Here is a 16,355-nt window from a genome sequence, read left to right as displayed (position 1 = left end):
AGAAAAAGTGGAAAGCAAAGATCACAAGCCAAGTTTTGTTTGACTTGCATAGTATTCCAAAAAATTTTAATTTATTATTCTTTTTCTCTTTTCTTTTTCTCTCTTTTCCTCTCTCCCCCATTTCTTTCTTTCTTTCTTTCTTTCTTTCTTTCTTTCTTTCTTTCTTTCTTTCTTATTTTCTTTCTTTCTTTCTTTTCTTTCTTTCCTTCCTTCCTTCCTTCCTCCCTTCCTTTCTCTCTCTCTCTCTCTCTCTCTCTCTCTCTCAATCTCTCTGTCCTAAGTTAGGAAGTTCTGACCACATTGAGTTGGCTGGCTAGAGCTATTACTGTCTCCTTTGAGATGTATTCACCAGCTCATCAGTTTCTACCATTCCCTATTATGTCTCATGGGTTGCTTACCCATTTATATTATTTGCTTGCATGCTAGGTGATTGCTCTTGTGATACTAGCTTAAATCTGAGGCTAGAACATACTAGATCTGAAGTGAGAGAATAAGAAATCAAAGGAGGCAATCAGCAAGCCTCAATAAATGAGGAGAAATACTTTTTATATTCAGGGTGGTTCTATCAATTATTGTGAAGTTTTTGAATAGCATGTTTATGTGTACTTGCATATCTGCACAAAATATAACCATGGATGAGCATACACAGGGAGAGAATTATGAAATGGGCAAAGATCACAGTTTCAAATGAGTTCTTTGAGTGATCTCTCTTTTCCTTCAGTGGGTCTCACCTACTGCCAATCGGTAGGTCCAGCTTAGTACAATGTGAGGGTATTTAGGCACATGACGCTGAATCAATATTTTACCAGATCCTCACCAATCACTTTGTTGCTGGCCTAACATCCTCTTTCATTCCATGTACAAGGTCTTTTTCCCCTTTGACCAAGGCCATTCCTGCTACTTCTATTTCAATAATAGGGCTCTTCTCCATTCTTTTCCTGGCATCTTGCCTTAGTTTCTTGCCGGATTTTTAAAAGCTGGGATTCTGTTTCATGCACTCTGCTCTGTCTGTTAATTCAGGTTCTATTTTGGAGCCCTAGCCCCTTTAGGGGAAGAAATTTTCACTTCCTTCTTCTGGGATTTTCTTAGGCTAAATGCTTGCCTCACTGGACCCTCTCCCAGTGGCCTGAGGCTCTCCACACCTCACCTGCATTCAGACCTTTTCTAGGCACATCTACTTACAGTCTTCCTGGGCTACTGCAATCAAAGTCCTATCCAGATGATCTCACATTTCCATGTGTTTGTCAGCCCTGTCTTAACATCACATTTTTCATCCTTGAGGAAAGTCTAGGAAATAAAGGGCATCAGCATAGCAGGAAACTGGCTGGAAATCGGAGAGGCTTCTCTAATAAGCCTTCTACTTTCTTTGTTCTACAACCCACAGAGTTGAGCCCATCTTTCCTTGATTATCTCAAGTGGGGGGCTCATTTAGGACATTTGGTCATTTTACTCCTGATTTTCTTCAAAGGACAAAAAATGAGCTTAGTGACTCTATAACTAGGTCAAAATTTCCCAGAGTCTCTTTACATATTAATTGGCAAATAAACAGAACTCCAGTGAAGAACTATTCCTTTTGGACATGAGAAGTTGTATAGAAGGTGCCCATGGAATGAGATCTAGCCAAAGGCTCACAAGTGGTGCGTTGTAGTCTAGACTCTGCCACTTACTACCTGATCTACACTTACTACCTGATCTGGGGAAAGTCACTTACCTTCTGTGTGTGTGAGTTTCTTCATCTGTTTAAAAATAAGTAGTTTTTAACAAGGTTACTCACAGGGTTGTGAGGATTTCCTAATACAATGGATGTGAATCATTGTCCAAATGGGAGATACTAGCATTAAAAGATCCCACCTGTCACTGTTGATAAAAAGAATACCTTGTTTATAAGTGTGTTTAATGCCACCTTCATACATTTGTCATGGGATTCTTTGACAACCATGAGTCAGAGATTTGCTCAAGGCCATGCAGCTCTAGAGTGAATTAAATGCCCAGGTCTCCTGACCCTAAGAGTTGGGTGATCTGTTACATTCCCACTGTGGAAAGACCATCTCTGACAGGACCTTCCATTCAAGGAGGGCAGAGGTGCTTCTGGTCATGCTCTGCACCCCATCTTACCCACTGCAGTCTGGTCCTGCCATGTTTGGGCTGTCACTCCATTTATCTTTCTAGGGAAGATGACACAGGGCACTTCATTTCTGTCAGTTTTAGGAGGCTTCTGAGAGATGATGTGCCTCTTTTGGGAGCCTGACTTGACTACTTTTTCTCCCTTTTGTTGCTGGGTAAATTTTGTCTGAAGGAAGAAGAAGAGTGGCCAGTTATTAGAATGGCAATGAGATCACTAGTGTAATCTCTGCTGGTCTGTTGCCATCATTCTCTTTAGGAATGGCAATGGCCAAAACCAAAACCCTTTGCCTTCAGGATATGGCCCCTTGCATTCTCATTCTCACCTTCCTCCACAAGAACATGCAACCCCTGAAGCTATGCATTGTCTTTCTGTACAAAGAACTCCAAATTACCTGGCTTGCCTTCCAGGCACCAGCACTGGCAAGTGATGCTGGGGCAGCTCCAAGTCCCTGTCAGACTTGTAGAAGGTCTGAGAATGTGGGATGGCTGGTGAGGAAACCAGACCTTCCATTCACAGAGGTTGCTATCTATAACCTTGACTTTTAAGCAGCTCTTGGGCTCAGTTGTGGCTTCCATGACTCTCTGGGGATTCTCTCAGAACATTAACTTAGCATTAATTCCACTTTGGTGCTTGTATAGAAGTGAGTTAGGCTGAATCCGATTTTGACAGGCTCGAGTCCTTCATGCTTTTATTGCTAATATCCTGCCAAGTAGAACAACTCTGCTTTCCATTTTATGTACCTTACTTTGAAAGGCTGGAGTATTAGGGAGGCTGGCAATAAAAGATCATCTGGGACACTCTTCCCCCAGCAATAGTGCTCTCCTGGAGGATGGGTCAGGGACTCCAACTTCCTAAAAGTGCCTGTATTAGTTACAGGTGAGCAAAGACAGCCACAGAGAAACCCTTCCCTAACTATCTTGACTACAGGCCTCTCTGGAAGCACTAAGCTCAACACCTTGGCTCTACATGCTGAGGAATGTCAGGATGTGGAGCTGGGTTTCCAAAAAGTTTCTCCCCCATCTCCCATTGTACACTTGGACAAAGCAGCTCTGAACTGAAGAAGAGGACTTCTGATTCATGCCTACCCTGTGACAGGACACAGCTGCACAGTGGAGAGCACATGTCTTGATGGGGTAAGGTTGCTAGATGAAGCTAAAGACAAATACAGAGAAAAACTTCATCAGAACTCAGGACGCAAGCACTCACTGGAGGACCTCCAGCCCAGGAGGGCCATCCCAGAACAGCTTCCAGGTAAATACCTCCAACGAAGGAGTTGGGAAGTGAAGTTGAAACAGTGATTCTCCAGGGACTTTAAGGAGACCTGGTTTGAATGCTGTAATACCTTTTGTCTTAGTAGACATTTCATCTGGATGCAAAGGTCATGATGCCAACCCCACAGACTCAGGGAAGTAAAATAAGGAGACTGGGCCAGATGAACACTAGAACCACAAGACTTTAGGGCTGTTTGGACTCTATGGATCATGGGCAATATTCCATAGAGGCCTCTACCATTAAGCAATGAGAGGACATATGCAAATGAGTAGAACAGGAAAGTTGGCATTTTATGCCCATAAGCAACAGAAAAGAGTATCCCCAACCTGAAATCCATGTGGAACCCAAGGCAACTTTAGTACTTGGGAGTGGGATTAACTCCTTGACGCTGAAGATGGGGGAAAAAAAAGAAATAACATGGCTCAAATATAGGATGCTAGGACCAGAGTGTTTATTCCAGGAATAAGAAGATCAGCAGCAGGCACTTCCAGGAACCAGGATGTATAGATTGGAGGTCCTGTTCAAGCCCACAGGCATTCTCAGTGGGAAGGGAAAATAACAATTGGGATGTTACAATCATCTCTTAATAAAGGTCACACATCACACCCAGAAATGGCAGAGGAGCCAGCAGAGATACAGACAAGGTTAAGGAACCTGCCTTCAAGGGGCTATAAAAGAATCAAGAAAGTACAGTTATTCAAATGAGAGCTATGCACAGAGGCCCAGAAGGACAGCCAAGAGACCCATTTCTCATCCCACCTCTGCCACTCACAAGCTGTGTGTTTGGAAAAAGTTGCTTCGCATTTTGGGTACCTCAGTCTCCTTGTGGTCACTAAGAAGATTGGCCAAAATGGCATTAGAGTCATCCTCTAACTGTGGAGTAGGCTTTTGACATCAGTGGGATTCCAATCCCAACTCACAATTTTGGACTGAACTTGTTATTATTTCCCGCTGTTGAGGCCAAAACCATTCAATGCCTCTGAGCAAGGTGAATCTTAAAATGGCGTGATCTCCTGGGGAAGAAGGAGGGGGGTGTATTAAAATCCCTTATAACATCTGACAAAATAAATCTGTGTAAGCAAGGAAACTCTTGATGACATTCCTCTGAGTACAGTATGTTAATGATAGACATTATCTAAATCCAAACCTCTAAATTTGAGATCAGGGATCTGGGGTGGAGAGAGGAGAAGCAAAATGCTCAATGTCCTCCAACACATAAACGATGACTCTTCAGGACAGGAACCCAAGTGTCCTGCCCCTTAATTTAGGCATCCTGTTGCCCTCTTCCAACTTCAGACACCAGAAAAGATTTGGGGATTTACTTCCTTAGAGCTCAGCAATAGCAAATGAGCCAAACATTGGAAGCTGTTTGGTTACCACTAAGGGGTATGTTCTTGCTCTTCTGAGTATCATTTGCCCACCCTGCCTGCTCACCTCCCTCTCCTTTGCCTGTTAGTATCCTCCAACCCATCCCTCCACCCTCACTTAAATGAGCCTTTATTCCCACGGGGACACTTGGCTCCACATACTGAAAAGATTGTTAATTTCTGTCTACTGATGTGACACTTTACAAGGCAGAGAAAAGGATAATGAGCAATATTAATTGGCTATGAGGGCAGCCCCAGCTAGGGAAGTAGGTGTTTTATTTCCTACTCAGGTGAGGACCCTCTCAGAGGGGCAGAAACTGGTCCAGAGTTGTTTCCCCTACCATTCAGGCAAGCTAGGGATGGGTTAAGTCTCAAGAGCCTCGTTTGTACTCCTGAAAGGGGGCAGGATACTTGTTTGTGAGGGGGCTGGAGGAGGGACAGTGTTAAGTGTCAGGTAAAATGGACATGAGAACTGGGCAGAATTTAAGCTGAAACTATGGAATGGTCAGCTCTTTCACAGGATAGTTTGCTGCTGTCTCTAAGACTCCTATCTTACCTCCATATTTTGTTTTGATGCTGGTACTAGACCCAGACTCACCAACCTGTTCTCTTTGGTTCCCAGAATGTTTCAAAGCAAAAACATTCAGTCTTGCCCTCTCTAGGCATTGCTCTGTGCACCCTCCTCCCTCTCTTTAAAACTCCCTTTTGCTTAAGCACTGATCTCAGTGCAGATATTAAGAAAGGGACTGAGTTTAGCTACTCTGTGCTAAGAAAACGTGTGTATGTGTTTTCAAACACATCTATTTATTTGTAAATATATTAATATAAAACATATGAATAATATATATTAATAATGTCTAATTAATAATATATTAATAATCAATATGTAAATCTCTCATAATCACAGTGAGCAGAGATAATCCTATTAACATTTTATTTCTGAATTTTTTTCATGCTCTCATAAAATTATATATATGCGTAAAGATATATATATATATTTACCACTTAAGTGGTTGTCATTTAACACGTAAAATACATAATTTTCAGATGGTAGGGTTTCTGGAGATAGTTGGAGCAGGGGGCTTCTTAAATAGCAGTAAAGCAGGTCCCCACCTCCATTTACCCACCACATAGACAATGACAATGACCCACATCCCAAAGCTATTGGGAGGTACTGCCAGGGATTGGTGCATGGGTTCCCTTTATCTGGCACTAATAGCCACAGATAAAATATACTTTAATGCTTCTCTAAGAGTAAAGTTAATGAGATGCCCACCCCTCCAGAAGACAATATCCTCTGTGAAGTCTGAAGTTGGTTTTTTGGACCCTTGCTTTCCCTTCATGAGTCTGATTTGCTGGAGAATGGGGCTGTAGGTCATGAACATAGGTATAGAACTTACCTCCACTCAAAGGAGGATACTTGTGCACGGGCTTTTGAGAAGTTTTTTTATCTTTAAATATCTTCCCCTTGTACTGGAAGTAAGAGTGGGCTGCCTTCCAGGAAGAAAACCTGTGAAAAGAATGGCTTCTGGTCACAAGGAGAAAGCTAACAGCTAAGGAGGCTGGAGCATGGAGCACAAGGGAACCAGAACAGGGACAGTCCTTACAGAGAATGGAGTGTGTAATAGAGAAGAGAAGAGACTAGGCCTTGGAGTGCTGCCTGTCAGAGGCCCTTCTTCTGCGGCCTCCTCTGTGTCCAGGCCTGGCTCCAGTGAGGACCTGCCATGCATAGTATGTTGGAATTCCCTTCTGGAACCAGTGAATGGAGTCTTTAAAGAACCTACTGTACATAGGTCTGAGGTGGGGGTCAATCCCTGGGATGCTTGCTTGAGCATCAGAGTATGAACTCCCTACTTAACCCCACCTGGTACAGCCAGAGTGTCTGACTGACTTCCTCTCAGGTCCCAATCCCTGGTTTCATCCTGTCCCTTGCTGGAGGTCATGACCCTGTCATTGTATTCCCAGCAGCCCTTTCCCTGGAGTAGACAGACCTCTGCTCTTCACATGAACTTGGACTCATATACTCACTGGAACCTGAGAACTACTGCTCCCTGGAATCCCTCACAATATTCTTCATCTCTTTCTCCGTGGCCCCGAACCCCTTGCTGTCCTTCAGCCTACTCTTGCATTGGCCCCCTTAAGGTCGAGTCTCGGCTAAGACCGGATTTATTTTCTATCCCGACTTGGCTCTGATGGTCTTGACTGCTGCCCTCCTTCCTTTCCTTAAAGGACACTCTATTTGATCACAGTTAGTTTCTGCCATTCCATTTGCTGAAATGGGTCTCCCTCCCATTATGGAGCTCCCAGTGTGACATGATGCATTCTTTGTGGTACTTAAGAGACAGAGAGACCTGGTTTCTAATCCTGGCTTAACTAATTCCAAGTGATCCAATGTGTCTCTTAATTCCTTTGAGCCTTGGTTTACTCATCTATGAAACGGGGATAACAACACTTTGTTCCACCCACCTGATAGGGTTATTAAGAGGTTCGTCTGGGATAAGATATGTGAATACAGTTTATGCAATATAAAACTCTTTATATAGGAGTATACAGTAAAGCAAGGAAAGAATCAACTACATAAGGATTAGGGATTCAAAGCCTCCCTGAAGCACCCCTATATTTCCTAAATAGGTATAAGAGACTGCAGAGCACTGACTCGAGCCAGGAACAGCATGCATTTCCCAGGGGTTTCTCATTCTCCAGAATCAGGAAAAATTTCTATTTAATCCTGCTCAGCAGAACTAAGTCAAATCTAGTCTTAGTGCTAGGTAACAATTGGTGTTCAAAAGGCTAAACTTGTTATCTTGAACTTTGCTTTTTAATTTCTCTCAATCCTGTATTAAATAATTTATTATCATAGGGATTTTAAAATAAAGGTTAGAGATTAGTATGCAAACTTTACACTTATTTTATAATAAGGTAATGTGTGTGTGTGTGTGTGTGTGTGTGTGTGAGAGAGAGAGAGAGAGAGAGAGAGAGAGAGAGAGAGAGAGAGGAGAGGGGGAACCCTTAAGACTTGGAATCACATAATAATCTAAACATCTCAATTAGCCTTGTCTTGGAACATTTCAGCCAGTTGTCCTCTGGTCACTGTCACCCAGGGCACTGCCATTCATTATGTGGAAGATATAGGCTGGAGCCACAGTGCACCACAGGAGTAAATAACCACCTGGGAGAACCTGAGCCAGTGTCTCAGTCCAAACCTTGACAGGATAGGTTAGAAACCAGTGGGCCACAGGTTGCATATGTCCTGCAAATATTTTGTTTGTTTCATTTTTGTTTTTTGGCCTTCAGAGTTTCCTTACCATGGTTTAGTTTTGAGTTAGTTGCCACATTTGCCACTTTAACTTTCAGAGATAAAAGCCTAAATGTCTAAGCTCCTCTTGAAAATTGAAATATTATGGTATTTGGACCTAACAGAGTAAAACTCTGCTGTCTTACTGCCTCAATGGGCCTCCTTAAGCACAAGTGCAGTTGTGTGAGTCTTGACAGAATTTCTCCCCAGATAGCCATGTTCCATATTCACGCTTAGGTGAGGAACCTATGCCTAGTAAAATTAACATCCTTTCCCAAGCATGTGGCCAGGGGATGTGAGACCCAGGCACTCTGATCCCCAGTCTTACTTGACCTTCCATCTTCTGATTCAGTTTCAGTGTGGGAGTATGAGAGACCAAGTGTAGCAAGTAGGATAAGGATACACCATTGTAGTTCCCATGAAAATGGAAACCATGAAGTAGAGAGTTAGAGGAAGACAGAAAACTCTTTAGAAAGTCAAATGTGTTTTCCTGTCCTTATAATCCTTGGGCAAGGGGAAATAGTTACCTTTTCCAGAAGTACATAATGATGGGGAAGAGAGACATGATAGTCCCATGGAAGATGCTCCGATCTAGGTGGCCCTCTGCAATGGAAGCAAGGATAGCATCCTTCTGGGATTCAGAGATGTTCACCTACCCATAGAATGGGAGCCTGTCACTGACATAATTCCAGGGAAGGCAGAAAACCTCTCGTGACCCCTAGTACCTATAGGTACCCTCAATACCTATAAGACCATCCCCTCCCCAGAAAGCGGCATGTTATCATGCAACTTCTAGTAAAGGACATCTGGTTGACACAGGACTTAGGAGGTGCCTATTAGCTATCATTTCTTGTGGAAGAAATGCTTCTTGGCAAAAGCCCAGAGAGAAGTGGGAGTTCCCTTTACCCTCAGCCTTGGAGGAATTTCAGAATTCAGGTAGAGCTTTAGGATGATATTAAGTTTGGACCTCATTAGCATCACGTCATTCTCGTTGTATGCCCGGTTGACTTGCAGCATATGAGCTGAACTCACCAAATTATTAAATCTAAAAAGAAGCAGTAAGCAGGAAATCAGCTAGGAGAAGATCAAAGCAGCAACTAAATAGGGCAGCCAGCCCAGACCCATTTCTGACCTAAGAAAGACAGGGCCAATCCTTGGCCAGGTTGAAACTTTATTCATTTAATCATAATGCATCCATTGGCAGATATTGAGCACCTACCACAGGTCAGGTAATGTGCTAAGTGCTTCTTCAAGTGTATTTCTTTACTGCAAATGCCCTTTATCCCATCCTCCCTCCACCCTTGTCTCTGTACGAGTTTTGCCTCTGACAACTTCAGGAACTAAGGGCTATCTTTTTCTTTGTTTCCCCTTCTCTGCTGACACTTTCACAATTACCACCACTCTCCGAGGCAAGATAGTGCTTTTCTCTTGCTTTTTTTTTTTTAATTTTCTTATTTTTCTAAATTATAGTAAAATATACCTAACATAAAATTTACCAGTTTAACCGTTTTTAAATGTACAGTTCAGTGGCATTAAATACATTTATCTTGTTGTTCAACCATCAACACCATCTCCAGAACTTTTTACATCTTCCCCAACTGAAACTCTATGCCCATTAAATAAAAACCATCCATTCCTCCCTTCCCATAACCCCTGGCAACTACTTTCTACTGTCTCCTAGTGACATATTCTTTTACTAACCATCAAATATCTGTCAGTTATACCTTGTCTTGATTTAAGTACACAGTTTATTTCTCTCAGGCCTCAGGCAACTTTATATTTTATATTTTAAATATATATACATTTATTATATATATATATAATGTTTCTTTATTTTGTATATATATGTATATATATATGTATTGTGCATATATATATATATATATAATGTTTATTTCTTTATGGTAGACAGTGAAAGCAGGGGAGGGGCAGAGAGAGAGGGAGAGAAAGAATCCAAGCAGGCTCTGCAGTATCTGTGCAGAACCCCATGTAGGTCTCAAACTCACAAGCTGTGAGATCATGACCTGAGCTGAAATCAACAAGAGTTGGACATTTAACTGACTAATCCACACAGGTGCCCCTCTCTCAGGCCACTTTAAATATTAACCATTTAAAATTTTCCTAAGAGTAGACTACCAATGTTTTCCCTTTATAAGCTTAATTTGCAAATCGGTTTATTTATCCAACCAGCAGACATTTATTAAGGGTTTACTCTTTGCCAGGTGCAGTTCCAAGAGCAGGGATTCAGCAGTAAACATGGAAAACAAAGTTCTGCTTTTCTTTTTAGTTGTCCAAATGTACTTCCTGCACCTATCATCCTACTTCTTAACTCTTATTTGTTTTTTGTCTGCCATCCAGATCAGTTTGTGGGATCTTAGAGAATAGAGAGCATGTCTTAGTTGTCTTTTGTATCTCCTATGTCAAATCCCGTGCACAAGAATGAGTAAGCAATCAGTAAGCACTCGTGGAACTGAGCCAAATGCCTCACTGGGGTGCAGTGGAAGATCTCTTAACCCAATTCCTCTAACTAATGTGCTAAGTTACCAGGTGCTCTGAAATTCTGAAAACACACTGATACCTGTAACGTGCTCACTGTATACACTGGTTGTACCTTTTGTAATACACTCTCACATTTTTCCATTGAGTTGAAGCAGGTATATACTGAGAATTATCCATGTTTCTTCTCAAATATTTTTGCCTATTGTATTTGTTACTATAATTTGTAATTTATAAAAATTGATAAACTATGAACATAAAAAGAAAAGGTGTTTGCTGTTTCTGTGAAAACAAATTTCAATGCATTGGAACATTCCAGTAAAGACAAGCTGCTTTTCAAAAAGTTGCTATTGAGTTGGGTGTGACAAAGCAATTTAAAACATTGAAAAAACAAGTATAAAAATCCAGAAGGATTAATTGCCTTGCAGTAACCTTTAAATTCTCACTCCACTTTAAGGAGAGAAAAAATTGGGCTGCCTGGGTGGCTCAGTCTATTAAGTGACTGACTCTTGATTTCAGCTCAGGTTATGATCTCATGGTTCATTGGTTCAAGCCCCACATTGGGCTCTGCGCCCTCAGTGCAGAGCCTGCTTAGGATTCTTTCTCTCTTCCCCTCTCCCTGCCCCTCTCCTGCTCACTTCTCTCTCTCTCAAAATAAGTAAAGTAAACTTTAAAAAAAGAAAGAAAGAAAAATCAGAATTAGCAGATAGCATTTTGGATATAGTTTGTGAAAGAGAAATATGTGGATCTCCAATTAGAGGACTGGCTTTGGCTTTACATCAAAGGTTTGACAGGTAAGTGAAAGTACATTAGTATGATTTGACATAATAATAACTGTTTAAGTATGGAGCTTCTTCACAAAATTAAAAATAGAATTGCCATATGATCCAGTAATCCCACTACTGGGTATTACCCAAAGAATATGAAAACACTAATTGACAGAGATGTATGCACCCCTATGTTTACTGCAGCATTATTTATAGTAGCCAGATTATGGAAGCAGCCCATGTGTCCACTGAATGGATAAAGAAGTTATGCTATATATACACAATGGGATATTAGTCAGCCATAAAAAAGAATGAAATTTTGCCATTTGCAACAACATGGATGGAGCTAGAGGGTATAATGCTAAGTGAAATAAATTGGTCAGAGAAAGACAAATACAATATGATTTCACTCATATGTGGAATTTAAGAAACAAAATAAACAAAGAAAAAAAGGAAAAAACAAGAAATGCACTCTTAACTATAGAGAATAAACTGATGGTCACCAGAGGAGAGGCTGGTGGGCAGATGGGTGAAATAGGTGATGGAGATTAAGAGTATACTTCTCATGATGAACACTGAATAATGTATAGAATTGTTTAATCAATATATTCTACACCTGAAACTAATATAATACTGTATGTTAACTATACTGGAATTAAACATTTTTAAAAAGCTAATCAACCAGAGGCAAGCAAAAACAATAATAATGATACACAATGAGTGAAGTAATATAGAAGACTAAGTGACCTGTATGTATGTACAGGGGACTTCCAACTTATATCAACTTAAATACCACTTATGCATCTCTGTCTTTATTTTTAAATTAGTTTAGAACTTATAACACAGTTCTCAAAAAAAAAAGCACACCACATCTAAAATATAGACTTATTAGACAATCAAGCCATTCTACTTTAGTACATAAGGTATCTAATCACCATGTATGTGGTACATCATTTCTATGGGGAAAATGTGTTCCAAATTTCAAATCAGTATTCCAACAACATGCTTTTTCTGAGTAACAAAGATGTCCCCACCCTTGAGGACAAGGAATAAAGTGGAGGCTCTTATTCCTCTTACAGTCACTTGCTTGTCTCTGCAAATGTTCAAGAGAAATTTTAAATCAACTGTCTTTTGGAGATACTAGACCCATGTTCTAAACTATGCTGCACATCAGAATCACATGAGTAGCTTGTGAGAATACAATTTCCCAAGATCCACACTGGACCAGTAAAATCCAAATCTCAGGGACCTTGGCATTGGCAGTAATCATAAGCTTCAAGCAATCCTGATGTGCACCAGGGTTGATAACCACTGACTAACTTCTCTACTCCAGTATGACTTTTTTGCCAGTTCAGGCTCTGGGCCCACAAATTGGGCAGCTGTACACATGAAAACACACTTGGTTAAGAATATTTCTAAGTAGAGGGGGAGGAGCCAAGATGGTGGAAAAGCATGGACTTTTTTTTGTGTGTCTCATGTCCATTAAATAGAGCCAGATCAACACTAAACCTTCCTGTACACCTAGAAAACTAATTTGAGGATTAACACAAAAATCTGCACAACCTAAACCACAGAGCTCAGCAGGTACTTGGTGCAGAGATGTGAACTGGGGGAGAGAGAAGCCACAGAGGGCAGGGAGTTGTTTTTGCTTGTGGAGACAGGATGAAGATGGGGGGAGAGTACGGGAAAAACATGCCCCCCCAAAAAGCAGCTGGAGAGAAAGTGGAAAAGTGGAAACAGCCATGGGGACTGAACTAAAAAAGGAGAAAGGAAAGGATTTAAATTCCATCAAGACTCTGTAAACAGGGGGAGCACAGAGTCTGAAACTCTGCAGCTCAATACTTGATGGTGCTCTGGTGGGAAGGGTGAATCCCCGGGAGCAGAGTAGAGTCTGGGAGGTCCTCAGGCCACATAGGAGAAGTGGCTCCACTGATGGAAAGACATTTGGTAATGGCTGTGCAGTCACCCAGTCCCAGCAGACCCCAGAGAACAAGGTTGTTACTGGTGAAGCCTGGTGCCAGATGTGTATTGTGATTTTCCATAGTCCATGAAAAACTGCTGCTACACAATCATGTGAACTTTTCCTGGGGCAGGCTGGCACCCAGGCGTAGTCTCTGGACATTGGCAGCAGAACAGTCCCACGAATGTTCCTGGGTATGGCTGGCACCTGGCCATTGCTTGGTGAGACCCTTCCCCAGAGGATCTGAGTGGATCAAAGTTGAAGGGCCTCAGAATTGAGGGGTTGGGAAACACAGCTGCATCTGAGATAAAACTCATGAGGGAGGTGCCACCTGGCAACCTAACAGCTTGGTCACAGACAGTGTAAAAGTGCAGAGTGGATGGAAGCCAGAGACAAAGGACTGGTGTGCGATTGCTGGCAGAAGGAGCACAGAGTGCTGATACTAGAGACTGGGTAGCTGGGTGACACCCCTCCTTCACATGCGCAGTCACACCTACAAGCACCACAACAATCCATCCACTAAGCTAAGCTGTGCCATCTAGTGGAGAATGGAGCCATTACACTAAGCCCCACCCAACAGGGCCAACCTCGCTCTTCAGGCACACCACAAATCTCTCCACCTGCTTAGTTTGTGGACTATAAAATGTTTCATAGTTTGAATTCTAGGGGAAAACGTATTTCATTGTATTTCAGTCTGTTAACTGGTCCATCTATTGAATTTTCTTTTTTTATTTGTTTCTTTTTTTTCTTGAATACAGAAATAGAAAAAATCTATTTTTATTTCCAATTTTTATTAAAATTTTATTTTTATTTTTCTCCTATATTTCTTACATTTTGTAAATTTTTCAAATTATTTTATTTCCATCATTTCATTTTATTCTATTTCATTGTATTCATTTTCTCAAATTTTCAAATGTTTTCCTTTTTTTTCTTGTTTTTCCCCCTTTACTGCCATTTTCTCTAATCTACCAAGCTCCTTTCAATAAACAGGCCAAAACACACCTAGAGTCTAGCACCATTTAATTGATTTGTGTGTGTGTGTGTTGTTTTTAATTTTTTAATTTTAATTTTTTTTACCTTATTAATTCCTTTTCTTCCTTCAAATGATGAAACAAAGGAATTCACCCCAAAAGAAAGAGCAGGAAGAAACAACAGCTAGGGACTTAGTCAATACAGATACAAATAATATGTCTCAACCAGGATTTAGAATCACGATAAAAAGAATACCAGCTGGGGTCTAAAGTAGATTAGAATTCCTCTCTGCGGAGATAAAAGAAGTAAAATCTAGTCAGGATGAAATAAAAAATGATATAACTGAGCTGCAATCTCGAATGGCTGCCATGGCAGCAAGAATGGATGAGGCAGAGCAGCAAATCAGTGATATAGAGGACAAACTTATGGAGAATAATGAAGCAGAAAAAAAGGGAGACTCAAGCAAAAGAGCACAATTTAAGATTTAGAGAAATCAGTGACTCATTAAAAAGGAACAACATCAGAATCATAGGGGTCCAGAAGATGAAGAGAGAAAAAAAGGGGTAGAAGTGTTATGTGAGCAAATCATAGTGGAAAACTTTCCTAACTGGGAACAGACACAGACATTAAAATCCAATAAGCACGGAGGACTCCCATAAGATTCAACAAAAACCGACCATCAACAAGGCATATCATAGTCAAATTCACAAAATATTCAGGCAAGGAGAGAATCATACAGCAGCAAGGGAAAAAAAGTCCTTAACCTACAAGGAAAGACAGATCAGGTTTTCAGCAGACCTATTCACAGAAACCTGGCAGGTCAGAAAGGAGTGGCAGGATATATTCAATTTTGAATATGCAAAATATGTAACCAAGAATTCTTTATCCATCAAGGCTGTCATTCAAAATAGGAGAGATTAAAATTTTCCCAAACAAAAACGAAAGGAGTTTGTGACCACTAAACCAGCCCTGCAAGAAACTTTAAGGGGGACTCTCTGAAGGGAGAAAAGATGAAAAAATAAAACAAAGCAAAACAAAACAAAAGCAACAAAGACTAGAAAGGACCAGAGAACACCACCAGAAACTCCGACTCTACTGGCAACATATGGCAAAAAACTCTAACGTCAGTGGACTAAGTGCTCCAATCAAAAGACATAGGGTAACAGAATGGATAAGAAAACAAGATCCATCTATATGCTGTTTACAAGAGACTCACTTTAGAACTAAAGACACCTTCAGATTGAAAGTAAGGGCATGGAGAACCATCTATCGTGCTAATGGTCAACAAAAGAAAGCCAGAGTATCCATACTTATACAATCTAGACCTTAAAGTAAAGACTGTAACAAGAGATGAAGAAGGACATTTTATCATAATTAAGGGGTCTATCCACCAAGAAGACCCAACAATTGTAAACATTTGTGGTCAAGTGTGAGAGCACTCAAATATATAAATCAATTAATCACAAACATAAAGAAACTCGTTGATAATAATACCATAATACTAGGGGACTTCAACACCCCACTTACAACAATGGGCAGATCACCTAAACAAAATATCAATAAGGAAACAACGGCTTTGAATGACACACTGGACCAGATGGACTTAACAGATATATTAAGAACATTTCATCCTAAAGCAGTGGAATACACATTCTTCTCCAGTGCACATGGAATGTTCTCCAGAATAGATCACATACTGGGACACAAATCAGCCCTCAACAAGTACAAAAAGATTGAGATCATACCATGCATATTTTCAGACCACATGCTATGAAACTCAAAATCAACCACAAGAAAAAAATTGTAAATGTAACAAATACTTGGAGAGTAAAGACCATCCTACAAAAGAATGAATGGGCTAACCGAGAAATTAAAGAGGAAATTAAAAAGTACATGGAAGCCAATGAAAATGATAACACCACAGCCCAAAGCCTCTGGGATGCAGCAAAGGTGGTCATAAGATGGAAGTATACAGCAATCCAGGTTTTCCTAAAGAAGGAAGAAAGGTCTCATACACAACCTAACCTTACACCTTAAAGAGCTGGAAAAAGAACAGCAAATAAAACCCCAAACCAGAAGAATACAGGAAATAATAAAGATT

The 16,355-nt window shown here is 40.8% G+C and overlaps 1 protein-coding gene across 3 annotated transcripts in view; it reads right to left on the bottom strand.

The window, feature by feature from the left end:
- Positions 1 to 261: 261 nt before the first annotated feature.
- The window catches only part of RGSL1 (regulator of G protein signaling like 1), a 115,938-nt gene continuing 99,844 nt past the window's right edge, over positions 262 to 16,355 (bottom strand). For 2 of the 3 annotated variants that reach the window (XM_019427708.2, XM_053909175.1), the window contains 4 exons: positions 8,966 to 9,104; positions 8,587 to 8,711; positions 6,165 to 6,274; positions 3,829 to 4,410 (listed from right to left, as the gene is read on the bottom strand). In XM_019427708.2, the coding sequence (XP_019283253.1) occupies positions 4,292 to 4,410; positions 6,165 to 6,274; positions 8,587 to 8,711; positions 8,966 to 9,104 (493 nt within the window). In that variant the 3' untranslated portion in view covers positions 3,829 to 4,291. Of the gene's footprint in view, positions 3,278 to 3,828; positions 4,411 to 6,164; positions 6,275 to 8,586; positions 8,712 to 8,965; positions 9,105 to 16,355 lie in introns of those variants that run through there. The other variant, XM_019427718.2, reaches the window with a different exon arrangement.

The sequence above is a fragment of the Panthera pardus genome, unplaced genomic scaffold (genome assembly GCF_024362965.1).
Source record: "Panthera pardus isolate Hobbes unplaced genomic scaffold, ASM2436296v1 HiC_scaffold_21, whole genome shotgun sequence".
Taxonomy (NCBI): Eukaryota; Metazoa; Chordata; class Mammalia; order Carnivora; family Felidae; genus Panthera; species Panthera pardus.
This window is presented reverse-complemented; position numbering and strand designations above follow the sequence as displayed.